The sequence below is a fragment of the Rhodnius prolixus genome, unplaced genomic scaffold (genome assembly GCF_049639745.1).
Source record: "Rhodnius prolixus isolate KJV_2025 unplaced genomic scaffold, Rpr scaffold_3, whole genome shotgun sequence".
In the NCBI taxonomy this organism is placed as follows: domain Eukaryota; kingdom Metazoa; phylum Arthropoda; class Insecta; order Hemiptera; family Reduviidae; genus Rhodnius; species Rhodnius prolixus.
The window spans coordinates 30285811-30307233 of record NW_027411603.1 but is presented as its reverse complement, the minus strand read 5'-3'; the positions used below and the strand labels follow the sequence as shown (position 1 = coordinate 30307233).

At 34.4% G+C, this 21423-nt stretch overlaps 1 protein-coding gene across 1 annotated transcript; it reads left to right on the top strand.

The window, feature by feature from the left end:
* Positions 1 to 1470: 1470 nt before the first annotated feature.
* Positions 1471 to 14685, top strand: LOC141453731 (uncharacterized). The gene is made up of 3 exons (XM_074127282.1): positions 1471 to 1617; positions 11739 to 11888; positions 12548 to 14685. Exons 1-3 carry the CDS (start codon positions 1561 to 1563, stop codon positions 14456 to 14458), a joined length of 2118 nt encoding a protein of 705 aa, XP_073983383.1. The 5' UTR covers positions 1471 to 1560; the 3' UTR covers positions 14459 to 14685.
* The last annotated feature ends 6738 nt before the right edge of the window (positions 14686 to 21423 follow it).

The following is a 21423-nucleotide window of genomic DNA, read 5'->3' as shown; positions in this document are numbered from 1 at the left end:
CAGGGATAGGTTAAGCCTGTTTAACATACTCGTTCGTTGGTTTGTGGATGAACTTAGAGAAAAACTGCAATCACTTAGAAATAGATAAAAAACATTTTCCTTCTATGTGTATGCAATTAGAAGTGAATTACTAGTTGGTAAATATGTTTTCCATTTTGTTATGTTTGTCTTGCAGTACTGAATAATAGTCAATCTTAGAGCCAGCTTCTAGATTCGGACCCGAGATTTTGGCGTTGGAAGCTAAGGTTACGCTAATCATTGAGCTATCCCGTAATCTAATAGCGAGCGCTATGAATATTATTACGTTTATTGATCTAGTTTTATATTGTGTGTTTTTTAACTTAAAATAAGCAAAATAAAAACTTCAGACCACAGGTTATGTGATATTACATTCATGTAGTGCACCTGTAATGATTATTTTTCCAATTATTTGTTTAGAAGAAATTAAACAAATCTTGAGGATCTTCTCAGGAGGCTAAGCAAAATAAGGTTTACTCTGATGCGCCTTTTAGGACAAGTAAAAGAAAGGCCATACCTAAAGAGCGCTCATAACATTAACAATCGAATACCATGCAATCAAACAGGCTTTAAGTCGACTTTTCTTCTCTTCCCAATCCTGACACACAGACTAAGTCGATTGATTGCATTCTGTGGTAAGACTTGTCTTTCAGTGCTCTAACTGGGCTAATTGTCTTCGAGTGACTTGCTCTAGTAGCATTGCTCTCATAATCACCCTTTGTACTAGTGTCTCCCACAGTTTCACATACTAACAGTAAATTTGCGTGTTTTGGATTTTAATTATATGCCTGAGAACGTGGAGATGAAACAGACCAACTATGATTGGTCGTTTGCCAGAAAAGAGTCGAGAATAACAGCTCAATTGAGCGAAATGAGAACATTCAAGAAATATTATTTGTACTTTGAACTTTACCAAACTGTTACCAAGATCATAATGATAAGATAAAAAACCTAATAAATATTTAAATAAATCTTCATAGTTGAACTCCAACATGTAAGGGAACAAATAAAAGGAATGTAAAAGGGCAAGGATAGAGTTGTTTGCAGGGAATAGTACCCTAAAGGTTCTTATATCCAGAAATGTTAGCACTAACAGAGTACTTTGCGGGTAAATTAGGCGAACAAGATGGTAAAGCGATTATATAGCGAGAGATGTCAACTGTATGAAACTATAATGGAGTCCAGATATTAGTCTTCATTACCGGAGTTTAGTTATTAGTAACGTCGCAATAAAATTTAATGTGGATATTTAAATTTCGGTGTTAATATGAACACTTAAAATAAATGTATTGAATAAGACAATAAATTTCTTAAAAAATAAATTACAATTGTTTCAATTTCTGGCAATATTTTATTTGCCATTAAGTTATTATTGTGAAGAGTTTTTGTAATAAATGATAAAAGAATTGATTGTTAAAAATGATCGATTTAAATATAAATGTAGGTAATAAAAATGAGCCTATTGTTTGAAAACACAGATTGCTTAAATAAATTAAAATTGATGAGTTTTATAAATAACTGTTGGCACAAACGTAGATCCAAATGATGGTCTCCAAGTACGTGTTGTTGATGTTTCTACAATTATTAGACATTTTTGCTGTAAGTAGAATATTATTTAAATATTTTTTAAGCTCTAAATATATATTTTTACTATTACTATTTTTACAAAATGATAATATTTAATCTATAAGTTAGGAATGGATTTTAGTTTTACTTAGAATCCCTTTTATTCAAAACTATTCATAACTTAAGGACTCATACTTTATTAGGAGTCAATTGGTTTGGCGGAATTAAAACGCTGTTTGCAGTTTAGCCTAAATTATTAGGTGATTGAATTTGGGGCATGGGATGTTTCAGAAACTTCTGAGCATAAATACTGCCCAGACTGACCTGTCTATATTAGCATCAAATCCTATTTTGAGTAAACGTTTAGGAACTTTGACATTAATAATTTCTAAATCAAGTGGAGAGATTATTTGGTTTGTTCCGATGGATGCAAATGGTTGAAAGCTTATCATAAGGGGCGATAATGGGATCTTCTAGATCTAGATAAAAAGAGAAAACCAATTCAAAACAAAAAAGGTAATGAACAGATATTAGTTCATTGTTATATTATAGTTGATTTATTGTTCGTTTCTAGCTGTACCGAGTTTTTCCAAGATTTTCATTTGGAAAACTAAAATAATTCATTGAAAAATATAGCTAAATTGGAGCTCGGTGGTTGACTGCAGCGCAAGCAATCGTGTTCATTCGGCGGACACCAGCAATACTCTGCTTGTTCCCTAATTTTGGTACCCCCTAGAGCTAGGGGTACGCGAAAGATTGTTTAGGGGTACGCAAAAAAAAAGTTATAATGGCGGAAGATATAAAAATTATACAGATATATTATTAATGAGAAAAAAATTGTATAATAAATGATCCCTACAACTTAATTACAAAATTATTATAATAAAACTGAATAACATATAAATTGACAAAAATTAATTACTCATTGGGTACTGCAGTGTTTTTTAAAAGTAAATATATTTGTATATCAAAAATTATTAAATGATTTCTTGAAAATGTAAAAATTCGAAAAAATGTTGCTTTAGTTTTGACTAGTATTACACATGGCCCGCATATAATTAACTTCTCCTTTATTAACGCTTTGCTGTTTCAATTTACGACCCCTGCAATTGTTATTGGTTTGAAATGTTTACCTATTCATAAATGATTTTTTTGATAGGAACATATCATATGTATATGTTCTTTACAAGACACATTATATTCAGATTGTTTTGCTGTTAATTTTTTTTTATTTATTTATTTTGTAATTTACAAGCTGTATAAATATATACAATGAGTAAATAGGAGGTGAATGAGATGATCTGGTACGGGAAGAGCAGGAGGAGAGAAGCTACCCAGCGGTAGCACTCTCTGTAGGAGATTGGAGAAACGTGAGGAGGAGAATATGAGCGGGAAAGTGGAGAGATTTAGTTCTTCAGACCTCAAGGAAGTCGCGGGGCCACTGGCGATTCAGTCGTCGAGGAGTATTAGGGATGTCAGAGGAAGCGAGAGACAGTAAAAGAGGTTTTGAGTTAGTAGAGAGAGCAGTATGGAATTTTTGATATTTAGTCTTGGCTTGTTGGTCTATGAAGGGAATGTTGTGGTCGGTGGGAAGGGTGAGGTTAGTCACGTAGTAAGGAGCGTCAGCTATCTGTCGGAGGAGTTTTGACTGAAATGTTTGTACAGTCCGTATGTTTGTAGGTTTGGGAGTCCACATAGGTTTGAGGATAGTACTGTATATTAATCGTTTGAGTTCTATGGGTAATTTGGAGTGTCGTCCAAGAAGTCTGTAGAGCAGTTTCACAGGTTTTGTCATTGCTTGTCCTTTAAGTCTAGTGTGTGGGTTCCACGTGAGTCGCTTGTCTATGTAGAGCCCAAGGTAGCGCGCCAGATCTGTATAAGGAAGAGGATTGCTGTTGAAGAGGACAGGTAGACAGGAGCCCCGCCGGAGAGTGAATGTGGCATGTTGGCATTTCTATGGGTTCATTTTAATCCGCCACTTCTTGGCCCAGGATTCTATTTTATGTGTGTCTGTAACTTGTACGAAGCTGATGAAGGATGTGTACTTGTAGCTAGTATGTCTGTATCGTCTGCATACGTACAGAGTAGTGTAGAGGGTTGTACAGGTATGTCTGATGTGTATACTGTGTAGAGAACGGGGCCAAATATACTCCCCTGCGGCACTCCGCCCCCACTCTCGAGAAAGAAGAGATTGCTGAGCCGGTACTAACTTGAAAGTACCTATCTGAAAGACAGGAGCGCAGAAGGAGGTAGTATGTTTAGGGAAGATGCTTTTTTAGTTTGAACAGTAATCCAGGATGCGAAACACGATCGAAAGCCTGGCTTACGTCTAAGAATGCCCCTGAGCAATACTGTTTTCTCTTCAGTGTTGAAGTAATAACATCAACAACCCGGTGACATTGTTGAACAGTGCTATGATGACGCCTGAAACGAAATTGGTGGTCTGGTATAACACCAAACTCCGACAATATGGGGTTAATACGCTCAAGTAACAGTTTTTCAAAGAACTTTTCCTAGAGTCGGCAGTAGGATGATAGGTCTGTAGGATGAGGTTAGATGAGCTGGTTTTCCAGGTTTTGGAATCATTTGCACCACTGAATACTTTCAGGATAGCGGAAAGTATGTAGTACGAAGGACAGAGTTGTAAATGTAGGTGAGGAAGATGATAGCTTTTTTATGCAGGTCATATCCTGGAGACTTTCTAGATGGAAGATTCTTGATCGTGTATTTAACGTCTGAAGGAGTAAAGGCTTTTGGTGGTAGCGAGAGAGGAAGTGGAACGTCCAGTTCTGTTTGTATTTCATCCATGTGTAAGTCGTCCGTCATATCAGGATGAGGTGTAAAGACATTTGTCAAGTGATGAGCAAAAAGTGTAGGTTTGTCCTCGTCTGATTTCGCCCAAGTCCCGTCTTCCCGTCTGAGTGGAGAATGAGTATGTTTGTTGGACAGTTGCCTGCGTGTAGCTTTCCAGAGAGATTTACGGTCAGTAGTCAGGTTTATAATGAAGGCGTCATATTTTTAAATTTTTAGGTTTTGTAAATTTCTTTTCAGTTGTCTTGTGAGTTTAAAGTACATCCGTTTGTCACAAGGATAACGTGTCCGTTGCGAGAGGGCTCGAGCTCTCCTTGTTTCTCTTATGAGTATTCGTGTTTCTATAGGTAAGTTATATTGTCTAGTATTCTTCCGATGTGAGTGGGTAGTCGATTCCCAGATGGAAGTCTGTATTGCGTTAGTCAGCGTGTAAACTGCTTCATCAACTTCGTCAGCAGTTTTAAAAGAGAGAGATAGATTAATTTTAGTGTCAAGTAAAGTTTGAAAGTTGTCCCAATCAACAGGTCCCGTAATTAGCGAAGGGCGAGGCGAAAGTGTCTTAGATGTCGCAGTTAGTACCAACAGCACAGGACTGTGGTCAGAAGAAAGATCAGTAAGAGTGTAGATGTCTGTACACTGTGTAGAAGTCTGAGAGGTAACGAAAATGTCTAGGATGTCAGGCAGTTTAGAGAGAGCTGTCGGCCAGTAAGTTGGTTGATCAGGAGATAGCACATTGTAGTTATTTGGAAGAAACAACATTGAGTAGGTAAATCATCTGGTTCGCCATTGTACGTGTCAGTGTGTTTAAATTTTGCTCTGCAAACCTATTAATTTTTTTAAGTGTTTCTAGTGACTATTTAATGTTAAATTGTTTCTTATTTTGTTCATTGTTGTTGTTTATTTTGTTGGACATTGAAGTGCGATGACACATTGACAATTTTTGTAAATAGTTTAATTTGAATAGACTTATTTTTCGTAGGTTAGGGATTTGAATTTAAAATTTTTAATAGTGATTGGACACTTAGTTCCCATGATTTTCACAAAAAATTAAATCCGATACTTTCCTCAAAGGAAAAGTATGATAATAGAAATCGCAGCTAAAATCTGACTATAATTCTCAAGCAACAAAACTATTAAATACATTTCTGTGGGAAACAATTATGCAACCTTCTTTTCTGATACATTATTTTTGAGTTCCTAAGCATCTGAACAGAAACAATCACTCAATCGTTCGGGAAGCTACGTTACTTACCGCCATAATCTTTCCTTATCGAATTTTCTCTTTTTCTCTTATCTTGAAGGATGCATTGAAACATCTTTTTTTTTGTCACCTATTCTTTGCTAAATGCCAAAAAAAAACCTTCAATTTTTGTCTTTCAATAGTGTTGACAGTAAAAAATATTTTTCTCTTCTCTACGCGCTTACTTCATTTATCAATTTTTTTTGTTTTTGTTTAAAAATTACAATATTAGTAGCTATCTATAACAATTGGAAAATAAAAATAGAACATTCCATCAATGGGTAGTTCTTCTCTCCTATTATCCACTCTTACAACTCATTTATTTACTTATTTTATCTTCTATACGATTGTAAATTAAAAATACGAGGGTCGTTTGAAAAGTCCGTGCAAAGTCAGAGAGATAGCACCACTGGCGCGTATCGAGGTTATGTTTAGTTAGTAGCATCTCTTGGAAGAACACACACCAAGTTTCAGCCAGATCGGTCTATTTCTTTGTGTTTGGCATTCGTTTGAATCGAGGAAGTCGAGTGATTTTCAAAAAATGGACGAAAAAGAATTTCGTGTGTTGATTAAACACTACTTTATGAAAGGCAAAACGCCTCAGGAGACTAAAGAGAAGATTGATAAACATTATGGTGACTCTGCACCTTCGATTAGAACAGTTTATAAGTGGTTTCAAAATTTTCGGAGTGGCCATATGGGGCACAAGTGACGCTGAACGTTCTGGACGCCCTGTTGAGGTTACTACTCCAGAAATCATTTATAAAATCCATGATATGGTGATGGATGACAGAAGAGTGAAGGTGCGTGAGATTGCTAGTGCTGTGGGCATCACGAATGAACGGGTACATAATATTTTGCATCAACATTTGGACATGACAAAGCTATACGCAAGATGGGTGCCGCGATTGCTCACACTTTGACCAAAAACGAAATCGTGTGAAGTGTTGCAAGGACGGTTTGCAGCTGTTCCAGAAGTATCCGCAGGACTTTAAGCGTCGTTTCGTCACTGTGTATGAAACATGGATACATCACTACACTCCTGAGACCAAAGAACAATCTAAACAATGGGTTACCAAGGGGGAATCTGCGCCAAAAAAGGGCGAAGACCGTTCCTTCGGCCGGAAAGATTATGGCGACTGTCTTTTGGGATTCGCAAGGAATAATCCTCATCGACTATCTGGAAAAGGGTAAAACTATTACAGGTGCATAGTATTCATCTTTATTGGACCGTTTGAAAACCGAGCTGCAAGAAAAACGCCCACGATTGGCCCACAAAAAAGTCCTTTTCCATCACGACAACGCACCAGCTCATACCTCAGCAGTTGTGGTCGTAAAATTAATGGAAATAGGGTTCGAACTCGTTTCACATCCCCCCCTATTCTCCAGACTTGGCTCCCTCGGACTATTTGTTCCCCAATATGAAGAAATGGCTGGCGGGAAAAAGATTTTATTCAAACGAGGAGGTGATTGCAGAAACGAATGGCTATTTTTCAGACTTGGACCAATCCTATTATTCGGAAGGGATCAACAAACTAGAGCAGCGTTGGACGAAGTGTATAAGCCTAAAAGGAGACTATGTTGAAAAATAAAAAAGGTTTACCCCAAAAAATTAAGTAGTTTTTATTTTTGCACGGACTTTTCAAACGACCCTCGTACATATAAACATAACCTTTTTTTATTTTATTTATTTTACATCTATAAAAATACACATTTGTACATATAGATGGTGAGTGGTAATGTGATTTACATTTCTGCTTAAACTACATTCAAAAGTAATAATATTAATATTTACAAATTTAATATTTGATAATAATAGAACAGAAAAAAATCTAAACATCACTGTAAAGTTCAAAAAATAAAAATACTTCAAACTAAAGAAAATACTAAAACAAATTATTCTTTTTAAAAAATGAAAATAAAACAGAACTAGACGTCTAACACAGATTTCCCTAAAATCTAGACCACCAATAATAAATTTATAGACATTTATACTATGAGATTTGTTTTTAAAAATTAGTACATTTTCAGCAGTTAGTGGAAAATATTTGGAAAGGTATTTTTGCCTCATTACAATGTAGCCCGGACAGTTGATAAAATATGAGCCAAGTTCTCTTTTTCGTAGTTACTCACTGGACAAAGTTCAAGGCTGTTAATTTCATAACGATTCCCTTTAGTGTAGATAACACACAAGTTGTCTGAAGCCATTCTAACTTGACTGATTGCCCTTGTAATTTCAAATGAAACATTCAACCTCAAAAATAAATTAAAATTTTGATTTTGATCAGCTATCAAACTGCAAACTGAACTATAAGTAGAATTATTAATTCTAACCAAATCGTCAGTAATTAAATGTTGCCTCAGGTCGCACAGTATTTTTTCTTTAAATTTTTCTATTAAACTGGCATCCTGTGCGTACCACAACCATTCATAACCGAGGTTAAAAAAATAATTCTTCATCTGGGATACCCAGTTATATTTCACAATGTTAGCATTTAAAGTGTCCAATTGTAATAATTTATTATAACAAAGTTTCGGTAGCCTGTCTCTACACATACCTAACAGCTTGATCAACCAGTTCAGCGCACGTTTAAAAACAAAATACTTTAATTTGACTCTTTCAGCCTCTATTCTGACCATATAACCTGGAGTATTACGCTGCCAAAAGAACGATGACTTGATGAGCTTTGTCTGTACCACCTCAATCTGATCAGTATATCTAAGCGCCCAGATTTCACTACCATAGAGCAGTACAGAACAAATGCAGCTATCAAAAACCTTTTGTTTGCAAGCCCAAGAGGCTAATTTAGAACTAGAAAAAATACTTTTAACAGCCGATATTGCTCCTGTCGCTCTTGAGACCATATTTTTACAAGTTAAACTAAAGCATCCCGACTTAGGAAACAAAATTCCCAGATATTTAAAGGTATCCACAACCTCAATTTTTTCACCAGAAAAATAAAAAGTTCCCTTAGTAGCTTTATCGCGGCCTTTCTTGAAAATAATAATTTTCGATTTACTTGTATTTACTTTCAATTTATCCTCAGCACAGTATCTTTCTAAGACTGATAATTTTCTTCTGAGTTCTACTGGCGAATTAGATAGTAATACCACATCATCAGCGTATAAAAGAGAAAGTAAACCGTTAGAGTGGTCAATTTGAACAGCGCTACAATGGTTAAGATGCATGAAGCTGTCTATATCATTGACGAAAATGGCAAAGAGTAAAGGTGAGATACTATCTCCCTGCAAAACACCTTTCGATACCCGAACCTCGTCAGTACATACCTGTCCCATTTTTATCTTGGTATTGGTAACACTATAGAGGTTTGCTAAAATCCTAATCCACTTACAACTAATGCCAAAATCATACAACTTATACCAAAGCAAACTGTGATCGACAGTATCAAAAGCCTTTGCGAAATCTACAAAACAAGCATATACTTTCCTTTTGTCTCTCACAATCTGACTTTGAACTAAAGCAGTTAGAGAAAAAATACTGTCAATACAGCCTCTAGACTATCGGAAACCGTTCTGGTTTTCGCTTAAAGGATTACCGTATTCAATCCATTCAGCCAATCGATTACTGAGAGTGAACAGTTTGGCAATAGTATTCATGAGAGAAATACCTCTATAATTTCCAGGTTCCGAAGGGTCACCTTTTTTAAACAACATAAACATTTCCGAGTTACACCAAAGTTTGGGAATACATTCATGTTCCAAAATTCTGTAAAATAAATTTAAAATAAAATTGACTCCCTGAACTGAAAGATTTTTATAAAATTCATTTGGTACACCGTCGGGGCCCGGCATTTTATTATTTTTACAGCGTTTAAGTACAAGTGAAATTTCATCAAAAGAAAACACAACCTATATATAATACAAAATATGTATATAACGAACAAAAACATACAAACAAAAAATCGTTAAGAAATTGATATCAACTAATCACCAAGGAATTCTATGAAGATCTAGAATAATGTAACATACGAGGGTCGTTTGAAAAGTCCGTGCAAAAATAAAAACTAAATAAGCATTGAATCACATGGTTCGTGCAGTGCTAGTGGAATATTATCTAGTAATAATAATAAAACTAATAATGATGTTTTGGATAAAACAAATAAATAGTGCAAAGATCAAGCACTAATAAATCTGAAATTATGAAAAATAAAAATAAAATTAAAACCAAAAGCTCTGCTGTGCAAAGAAAGTTGACTCGAACCCAGTCTCTTCAGTCAGTTAATTCTACTGTTTCCACTACCCCTTTCAGTAATACTATCAATTTCTGCACACCTAATCCTTTTGCACCTTTAAGTGTAAAAGATGACGGAGAAATCCCGAACGCTAATGCATCAGCCAGTGAGAATAAATTCCTCATCACTTCATTTCCGTTCACATTCACTAGCATTACTTCTTTGGAACGCAAACGGACTGAATACCCACAAAGACGATCCAAACATTTTCTTACATGACAAACTAATTGACGTAGCCCTAATTACGGAGACACACTTTACCGGACGATCTTACTGCAATGTAACTGACTACTCGTACACTACTTACAGAGCCGACCACCAGGACGACAGTGCCCATGGTGGCGCGGCCATTCTCATCCGCTCCTCTTTAATTCACAGCCTGCTCCTCACTGAGCAAACTGATGCTCTCCAGTCCGTGGCAGTTACATTGTCTTGCCAGACATTCTCTCTGAATGTGGCAGCGGTGTACTGCCCGCCTAACAAAGCAATATCATCGCAAGAATTTAGTGCTTTCTTTGGCAAACTGGGGCAAAAATTCTTGGCAGGTGGGACTATAACGCTAAACATCCGCAGTGGGGTTGTTGCACAACTAATCCTAGGGTATGCTGTTAATTTAAAGTTACAATACGTAAAATCAAGAATACGATTAATTTTTTTATTATTTACATTATATTACAAACCAAAACTCTGGACTCCCACGCTTTGCTTGTAGCAGCACTTATGGTGGCGAAGTCATGATCTAGGTAGGCTAGAGTTATTCAACGTTTCAGAACATCGACTGAAGCCACGGTATTAAGGTTACTGTACACTTTATTTTTTAGATATCCCCACAAAAAGTAGTCCATTGGGGTTATGTCCAGAGATCGAGTTGGCCATTGGATGGGTCAATGAGTCCCTAAGCACTTTTCATGGAAATTTCTGTCCAGGTAACCTTGAACAACTTTCGCATTATGTGCCGGGCAACCATCTTGTGGAAAATACATATCTAGCCGACGTTGTAGAGGAACATCTTCAAGCAGGACTGGCAAAATGTCTGTTAAAAAAAGTAAGATACCTTGCACCAGTTATGTCCTCTTTGTAGAAGTATGAGCCGATTAGTTGATTTCCTAAAACTCCACACGAAACGTTTATATAAAAAATAACCTGAACGTCGAATAACTCTAGCCTGCCTAGATCTTGACTTCTACCATACGTAAGTGCTGCTACAAGCAAAGCGTGGGAGTCCAGAGTTTTGGTTTGCCTATCCGTTGATTGTGCCCAGTTTGAACAGATTCTTTAAAAAAAAATAACGTAATTTTGACAGTAAACTGAAATTTGTTTTTCATATTTTAAACCACCATAACTTTTGAAAAACCTAACCGATTTCAAAACAATTTTTTTTTTGTATTTTATAGGAGCTCAAATACTACAAAAATATGCAAAAAAAAATACAATGTTCTTTTTTTTAACAAAAGTTAGATACTGTATCTCGAGATACAAGGGTTTATAAAAATGGACCAATCACTGAAAATAATCTAGGCTAAAAATGATTAAATATGTATTTTTTATTTTTTCGAAATTTCCCGCCGTTAAAAAAAAATTGGGTGGAGCACATAACACTGGTCACCCTGTATATACTATATATATGTTAGGGGTACACACTGAGGAACAATCAGGTGAAGGGGTACACTAATGAAAAAAGATTGGGAACCGCTGCCCTAAATGGTAGCTGATTTTAAAAATGCAAAATCGGAAGCAAATTAGCGTTTCATTTTTACTATGAGTTTTCATTCTAGAGATCTTAAATATGTGTTTAAATATAGTAATTTATCACTAACTAATCTAAACGACTTTTGGTATTTCTTTTTCAGGAAGAAAAATGCGTTTCAAACTGCGAGAATTTGGGACTAAAGGAGAACAATCCATGTGTAGCAAGTGAAGACAAATATCTGCTAAAAAGATGTTATGAAAACTGCAATGTTTATAAAAAATTCAATAACACCAGCAGCAACAATATAGAAGTAAATTGACTCAAATGAACACATTAGGCCATTCGACACAAGAAAATAAACAATTGAATTTAAGAAAATATTACTGAAAATAAACGTCTCCTAAACGAAATTAATCAAAAGTAGTTCCCCAATCAATCCTTAAGCTTAAGGCCCAAAGTATTCGATTTCCCTGTAAATTATCGTACCTCTCCTAAATTCAGGCTATACCTATAGATACCTATAACTCATAAGAGGAGTTGAAAGAAGCAGCTCTACAGCACTTTATCAAAAATCGCCCTACATCCCCAATGAACGGGTACTCCCGGGACGATTAAGACCTTGTCGTTAGCAATAATCGTTAGGATTTCTATTAAATAAAAAATAAAAGCAGTCTAAAAATAAAAAATAAAATTGTGCCCTTAACTCAAACCGGAAACACTATAACTATCTCAAAATTGGAGTAGCCTGCACTCAGAGAACTCTAATTTATTCTAAAGTTTAATTTAGTTAATTTAATTTAAAGCGAAAATTATTGAAGTTCTTAATTTTGTATTTACTTTTTCTAAATATAATTGCCCACGGCTTACAAGACCCAGAATCATAAAAGAGAGCCAAAGGAGTAAAAAGATTTCCATCAAGTACTATCATCTATGCAATTCAATACAGATTCAATTATTCAAATGTTTTAGGAAGAAAAGTGCTTGGAAAAGTGCATGAAATTGGCGCTTACGGAGCCAACAAGCGACCTCAAAACGTATCGATATATGCCCAGAATATGCACCGAGGATGATGATGAATATGTGAAAAAAAGGCGTGAAGTGTACAGTATATTTAATGAATCTACCTATACCAATTCTAGCAGTGTGAATGCAAAATCTCTAAGCTCTAAATTCGAAATAATCTCAAAATCTGATAGAAACAAAAGTGAGACTGGTGCTAATGATAACTACCCTACCAACCCTAACCAACCAGTAAATAGTAATTATCTTGCCCAAAGTACAGTCTATGGACCAAACCACAATCAGAATCCAACATCACATGCTCAAAATGAGAACCCTCCTAATGTAATGAAGAACCAAACCTATGACCCCCAAAATCTTAGAGAAAGCAAAAAAAATAATAATTATCCTACACAACGTCCTGGCCCAAATCAACTACAATATCCACAAACGCCATTTCCCCAAAATAATAATTATCTATCACAAGATCCTAGATATTCACCAAACAATAATCAATATCCAAGAAAATCTCCTAACGATATGAATAACTATCCCTACGACTCTCCCGATGCTCTGGGGGGTAATCTGAATATCAATTATCCTATACAAGATCCTAGATATTCACCAAACAATTATCAATATCCAACAAAATCTCCTAACGATATGAATAACTATCCCTACGACTCTCGTAATGCTCCGGGTGGAAATCTGAATATCAATTACCCTAAACAAGATCCTAGATATTCACCAAACAATAATCAATATCCAACAAACTCTCCTAACGATTTGAATAACTATCCCTACGACTCACGTAATGCATCGGGGGAAAATCTGAATATTAATTATCCTACACAAGATTCTAGATATTCACCAAACAATAATCAATATCCAACAAACTCTCCTAACGATTTGAATAACTTTCCCTACGACTCACGCAATGCTTCGGGGGAAAACCCGACTATCAATTATCCTATACAAGATCTTAGATTTTCACCAAACAATAATCAATATCCAACAAAACCTCCTAACGATTTGAATAACTATCCCTACGACTCACGCAATTCTTCGGGGGAAAATCTGAAAATCAATTATCCTATACAAGATCCTAGATATTCACCAAACAATAATCAATATCCAACAAACTCTCCTAACGATTTGAATAACTATCCCTACGACTCTCGCAATGCTCCGAGGGGAAATCTGAATATCAATTATCCTACACAAGATCCTAGATATTCACCAAACAATAATCAATATCCAACAAACTCTCCTAACGATTTGAATAACTATCCCTACGATTCTCGCAATTCTTCGGGGGAAAATCTAAATATCAAATATCCTACACAATATCCTAGATATTCACCAAACAATAATCAATATCCAAGAAAATCTCATAACGATATGAATAACTATCCCCACGACTCTCCCAATGCTCGAGGGGTTAATCTGAATATCAATTATTTTATACAAGATCCTAGATATTCACCAAACAATAATCAATATCCAAGAAAATCTCCTAACGATATGAATAACTATCGCTACGACTCTCCTAATGCTCTGGGTGGTAATCTGAATTTCAATTATCCTACAAAAGATCCTAAATATTCACCAAACAATAATCAATATCCAACAAAATCTCCTAACGGTATGAATAACTATCCCTACGACTCTCCCAATGTTCCAGGGGGTAATCTGAATATCAATTATCCTACACAAGATCCTAGATATTCACCAAACAATAATCAATATCCAACAAAATCTCCTAACGATAAGAATAACTATCGCTACGACTCTCCCAATGCTCCGGAGGTAATTCTGAATATCAATTATCCTACACAAGATCCTAGATATTCACCAAACAATAATCAATATCCAACATAATCTCCTAACGATATGGATAACTATCCCTATGGCCCTTACAATAATAATTATTCTATTGACCCTTATAATTTACCTTTTACACTAAGTACCACCCTAGCTACCACTACTTTCCCAACTACAACTACAACCACGCCAACTACGACCACTACAACAACAACCACGCCAACTACGACCACAACTACAACCACGCCAACTACGACCACTACAACTACAACCATGCCAACTACGACCACAACTACAACTACGCCAACTACGACCACAACAACTACAACGACACCAACTACGACCACAACTACAACCACGCCAACTACGACCACAACTACAACCACGACAACTAGACCCCCTCCACCACCTAAACCACAGAAGACTGATAGTGATGAGGATGATGATGACGATGATTATCACCATAATGATCAACGTGAGAGCTCTTATTATGATAAGTATTGGTACTCTTGTTAATTTTGGGTAATGAATAGTGTTATTAAATTTCGTTTCTAGATAAATAAATTTGCTTTTGTATCAGCACCAATGGTAGTATCCTAGTTATTGATTATACAGGATTAAATTCTATAAATGTTTTCAGAATCCATGAATTGTTAGCAGCTTAAATTTCCTGAGCAATAATTCCTTGAGAAAATTTTCAGTCATCCTTTCAGACCATGTACCAATTAATAATGTACCAAGCAAATATATTTTCAGATCTTAAATAGAGCTATCGATAAATGAGCCATCATCTTACGATTTATTCTTAAGTAAATATTATGTATTACAAGAAAGTTTTTTTTTATTATGTATAATACAATATAATTAAAAAGGTCCTTTAAACAAATTAAAGGTCCTATATAAAAGTTTATCCAATTTTTACCTTTTAATGCTTGTTAATTACTCATTTAATTATAACAGTGTAGCAGTTCAATAAAGTTTATTATCTTTAAGGAACCTCTGTTTTAATCTTATGAATTTATTCATTCAAATAGAACCTTTGCTTGCTACCATATTTTTTTTTTTTTTTTTTTTTGTGCATATAAAGTTACAACAAAAGAAAATTTACAATAAAAATAATACAAAAAATAAAAAAGAAAATAAATTTAACTTCTATTCACATCTATGCACATAGACAATGGATAAAATCCGTCTGTCAAGTCTGTATTTTAAAGAAAGTGTTTTTAAATAAATACCATATAAAATACAATAAACAATTAATTAATTAACTTAAATTAAATAATAAATGTGTAACACATTTTAAATAATAATGATAAATTCACAGTTTCTTTTTCTCTTCTTCCTTATTTTTTTCTAATTTTTCTAATAACAAAAATTACCTACTTTTTACGCCCTCGAAAAGGTAATTGTAAATAAACAAACAATATTTCAGTAAAAAGTAAAAATAAAATAAATAAACATACACCCTTTCTAAGAAGACAAAACAGAAGAACACCCGAAATAAAAATGGCTCAAAATTTAACTTTATAAAATAAAATCATAAAATAAATTAATCCTCCTATGCCCTTTACCAATTAAATTCATTTATTAATTCATTTCTGTAATAACTTGCTTGCCTTAAGTACATAACGAGATTTGACCAGTTTCCACCATTTAACAAATTAAAAACCTCTTCCTTAGACAATTTTTTCTTTTTTAACCATTTGACCCTCCATTCAGATAGAACGGTGCACACCCCAATGAAGTGAAATGTATCCTCTTTTTCATTAGAGTTACAGAGGGAACATCTAATAGTATTGTCTCGTTTCCAGTGTTTAAAATTCAGATTTAGCGATTCAGTTCTAGCCTTACAAATCCATCTCATCGTATATAAATCACTATCATCATTCAAATATATAGTGCCGTCCCCGACAGAACAAAGCTTATCGTATAATTCATACCTTGATTGCATACAGATATTTAAGGCTTCTTCTTTTTGAGCTTTTATTAGATCTTGCCTCAAACTTTGTAATTTTTGCCGCAATGATGGGATATTTGACAAAGGTAAATGTGTAGCACCCAACTCCCCCCATTTTTTATACCAGTATATATTCCTTTTAATAGTCTCATTACACATAATGTGGGGCAAACGAGTGGAGGGCATTTCTAAAACTTTTAGTATATACTTGAAGTGAAGCTTCAAAGTATAAGAATATATAGAATCAATCCCGGTTTCAAAATCTACTATATAATTTGGGGTACACCGGGGAAGTGATAATAATTTTTTTATAAAGTACCTTCTAAATTTTTCTAAACAGTCATAAGGCTTGAGACCATAGCTGACTACTGAACGAGAAACAGAATGAAATACTTCTAACTTGGTGGAGTAGGGAATTTCCTTTTTCATCATTAAGTTAAGCCAAGTAGTATTCAGCCCAAATTTTGCATGACTAATTCTTTCTAGAAAATGCTCGCTAAGAGATACTTTTGAGGAGATGGTCATACCAAGGTATTTATAAGAATTTACAATATCGATTTGTCGCCCCTCTAAATACCACTTTTCAAATCTTGAAAGTTTACCACCATTTCGGAACACTACGACTTTCGATTTTGCTAAATTTATATTTAATCCCCACAAACTACAATATTCACTCAGCTTGTGAGTGAGTTTGTTTATCATCCTTTGTAATTTAACAGGGGTTGTTGCTAGCATAACAACATCATCAGCATACATGAGACACCTAATGTTTGTCCCAGCCACATCTAAGCCTTCTCCAATGCTATCGTGCAAATCATTTAGAAAGAGTCCAAAAAGTAAAGGGCTCAGAAGACAACCTTGCCTCACGCCAATATTAGTGTGAAAAAATTCAGACATCCCTCTTTATGCCACACTGTAGCCCTCGTTTCATCGTAAAAACCTCTTAAAATATTTATTACTTTCGCAGACAGTCCCAAATTAGCCAACTTAAAAAATAGCGCATGCCGGTTGACACAATCGAAAGCTGATTTGAAATCTATAAAAAAGCTGTAAATTTTTCGCCGCTTTTTTTGATAATACAATTTTGAGAATGTTAAGAAGGGTGAAGATATTGTCAACTGTAGAGTATCCAGGACGGAATCCCGCCTGAAATTCGTTTAGAATATTATATAAATCTACCCAATCCCACAATCGTTTTAATAAGATTCCTGTAAATAGTTTTGAAGCCACATTAATAAAGGAGATCCCCCTATAATTTGTAACAGAGTTTAAATCGCCTTTTTTATATAACGGATAAATGATCGATTCGTTAAAACTACGTGGAATTTTACAAGTCTCATAGATATAATTAAAAGTGTTCACTAACTGTTCGAGAAAATTATCAGGACTGTTTTTGAAAAATTCGTATGGTATTGAATCAATTCCTGGGGCTTTGTTATTTTTCGCTTTTCTAAGAACATCTTTCAATTCTAGTAGTGTAAACTGTTTATCTAAATCTGAATTAGACCAAAACGGTTCGGCATAGAGAATTACGGCATTAGTTACTGAAGGGTTTAACAATTCCTGAAAATAGTTCATAAATTGGATCTTAGATATATTCGACTCATTAATATAATTACTAACTTTAAATTGCTTTATTAGTTTCCAGTAGTCTTTCGAATCTCTCACATTTTTAAATTTATCTTTTAAACTTTCAATGTATTTTTTTCTTTTATTTTGGCATACCTGTTTGAAACTACTGTTCGCTTCAAGGTATAATTGTCTCACATAGGTATTATTATGTTTTCTAAAGATCTGTAAAAATCTAAATGAACACTTGCAATACTTTTTACATTCGTAATTATTATTATTATTATTATTTATTTATTGCTTTTAAATTTTATACAATTCATAGCAAGAGTTGGTCTCGGTTACCAATTACTATATATATATATACAACACACAATAGAGTGATACATACAATTTTATAATATATTTGCTAATAATTATACACAATTAAATAACTATGAGAGAGAGTATACAAATAAAAAGAAAGAAAAAGTAAACAAATCTGCGTTTAAAAAACAAACAAATAAGAAATATCAAGCCACAAGTATAGCTCTTAGCCTTAATGCATTATAAACATAAAAATATATACTTTTTAATTTACTCAAGTTATCAACAGAAAGGAGATCATCTACTTGGTCTTGAAACTTTACATTCGATCGCACATAACTTCTTAAATAAGTGTCCCTAAAGAAAGATAATACAGTACACTCTAACAAAAAATGTGCAAATTCATCTTTAGAACATTTACATAAAGAACAAACATTGTCAGGATTGAAGCTATGAACAGTTCCATTTAGATAAATTCTAGGTTTGATTTTGCTCATTAGGCGGATTTGTGACAAAGTCCGAATAAATTTAGGATCACATCTGAAGTAGATGTATGGTTCAGGCAAACCAAGAAGGCTTATGCTTCTAAAATAGTTATTAAAGGAAGCATGAGTCACAGAAAGTACATCCTTACTCAACAAATTATTATTAAAACTTTCTATCAAGGAGTTTTTCCTTTTTCTTAATTCCTCCGAACTTTGCGCTAGCCACACATCGTCGCCACCTATAGAAAATAAGAGTCTTCTAAATTCCATTACCCAGTTATAAGGCAATTGAATAGTATCTGACTGTTCAAACAAACCATTATAGCAGACTCTTGGTAGACTATCATGAGGCAGATTTAAGATTTTTGACCAGAATCCCAACATTCGTTTAAAAATTAGAGCTTTAATATGCAGCCGATTACTTTCCAAACGGACAAAAGCGTCAGGCGTATTGCGAGAAAGATGCAGTAACGATTTTAGGAATTTTAAATGCACTCTTTCCAGAAGGTCGACATAATTAGGGCTCCAAATTTCCGAAGCATAGAGTAAAACACTCGAAACCATACTGTCAAAGATGTACATCTTATCCCTCCAAGAGTTGCACCCGGATCTGGCTATGAGACTCAACACGGAAGCCATAGCGACAGAACTTTTTTTTACAAAGTGCTTGGCCGCTAAGATAAACTTGGCGGAGGCGGAAAAAGGGACCCCTAAGTACTAAACTTAGCTTACTTCCTTCATATAAAAAATCCCTTACTTTCTTCGTTCTACCTCCTTTGTGACAGTGTAGCACTACCGTTTTTTGTGGGTTCACTTTAATTTGATTAATTTCACAGTAATCCGACAGCAATTTCAATTTATTTTGTGCATCATACCAAGAATAAGAGGTTATTGCCACGTCATCTGCATACATTAAGATCGTGACATCCTTACCACCCTTAAGGTGAACCACACCTCTTTCCCTAAAAAAACCTGCAAAATCACTCAGGTAAAAATTAAAAAGCAGCGGACTGAGCTTTTCCCCCTGCAGAACCCCCTGCGACACTTCTATTTCATTAGAAAGACGGTAATCTTCCTCTATTAGCAACGTGGCTTTATCATAAATCTGTTTAATTACCCGGATAAATTTCGGGCTAACTCCTATATTAAATAACTTTTCCCATAAATGATTATGCGGTATAGAGTCAAAAGCTCGTCTAAAGTCAACAAAAATTACAAAAATATTTCTTTTTGTTAGACGTAACTGATAATTAATTGCTGACGATAAAGTAAAAATAGCATCCGTGCAACTTTTATTTTTCCTGAAGCCGAACTGTTCTTCGGGAATGATATTGTTACATTCCGACCAATTAGTTAGTCTCACACTAAGCATTTGTGTGAACAATTTAGTGACAAGGCAATACCCCGGTAATTATGATACATTCGTAATCAAACCATATTTGTTTACCGATTTTAGCGATATTTGGCTTATATAATTGGTTACCGTAATGGGAACAATCTACAATACAGTTTAACAAAGCGTCTAGTTTTTCTTCCGGCTTAATATGTTGTTTTGCCAGCAGCGCTATTTTCTTACTCATTTTTAGTTTAAAATGTTGTTCGTCTTGGTTTGACCAGAGCAATTTTGAAAGCCTGCGAGGTTTTCTAACATTGTTTGAAAATTGTTTATACTCGAGGGTAATCACAATTGGCATGTGGTCAGAATAAATTTCTGGAATTACCTCAAAATCAGAAACCAGGTTTAACAAATTAGGACTGACGCAACAAAAGTCAATTACTGAATTACCTCTATCTGAAATAAAAGTAAATTCTCCGTTACTGTCACCCTTGGTACGGCCGTTTAATATAACAATGTCCGAATCTTCACAAAACTGTAAAAATAATTTACCCCTATTATTCAAACATAAATCTTTTGAATGCCTAAAACTTTCTACAATACACTTTTCTTGTGCAATACAATCAGGTAAGCTTTGTCCGTCAGCAACTCTTGCATTCATGTCCCCTATCACCACACTATTACAATTTATAGTTTCCATCACATTATTTAATTTGTTAAAATCTGAATCCCAGTGTGAAAAATTAAGATATACTGGTATTAAATAAAATTTCTGGTCATAAGCGATAATCTCGATAACATCATAATCAAGAATTTTAACAAATTTACAATTTAAATTCGGATAAATATTAGATTTGTAAGCTAATAACATACCTCCACTAGGTCTTCCAAATTTATTTAATCTTTTTGCACCCAGCCAGTTAAGTTTAAAGCCATGAAAATATTTATTGAATTTATAACACTCCTCACTAACTAAGAAAGTTTCATACAGCAATATAATTTCATATTGTTTTAAAAACTCGAAAAAAGGAACATCATTAAATTTACTAAACAAGCCATGAACATTATATGAACATATTTTAAATTTGTTAGTTATGCACTTACTTGTGTTAACCTGACAGACGTCTTTATATTATACAACTTGTTTATTACAGACATTTACTGAGGTTGTTTCTCTAAAAGAACTTTGATCTTCTTTCTTCTGTTTATCTTCTCCCATCTCTTCTTTTCTTAAATATAACTTCTCAGCTGATACGTCACTCAATAACTTTTGAATAACTGTGGAAAAATCATAATTCGTAATTTCTTTTAATTTACTTATTCCACACTCTCTACCAAAAATAAGCCCTTCTTCCTCTATCCAATGAAA

Coding starts and splice junctions, on each gene's coding strand:
- LOC141453731 (XM_074127282.1), top strand. CDS start 1,561: ATGATGGTCTCCAAGTACGTGTTGTTGATGTTTCTACAATTATTAGAC. Junction 1,618..11,738: donor AATTATTAGACATTTTTGCT/GTAAGTAGAATA, acceptor TTTCTTTTTCAG/GAAGAAAAATGCGTTTCAAA. Junction 11,889..12,547: donor CCAGCAGCAACAATATAGAA/GTAAATTGACTC, acceptor CAAATGTTTTAG/GAAGAAAAGTGCTTGGAAAA.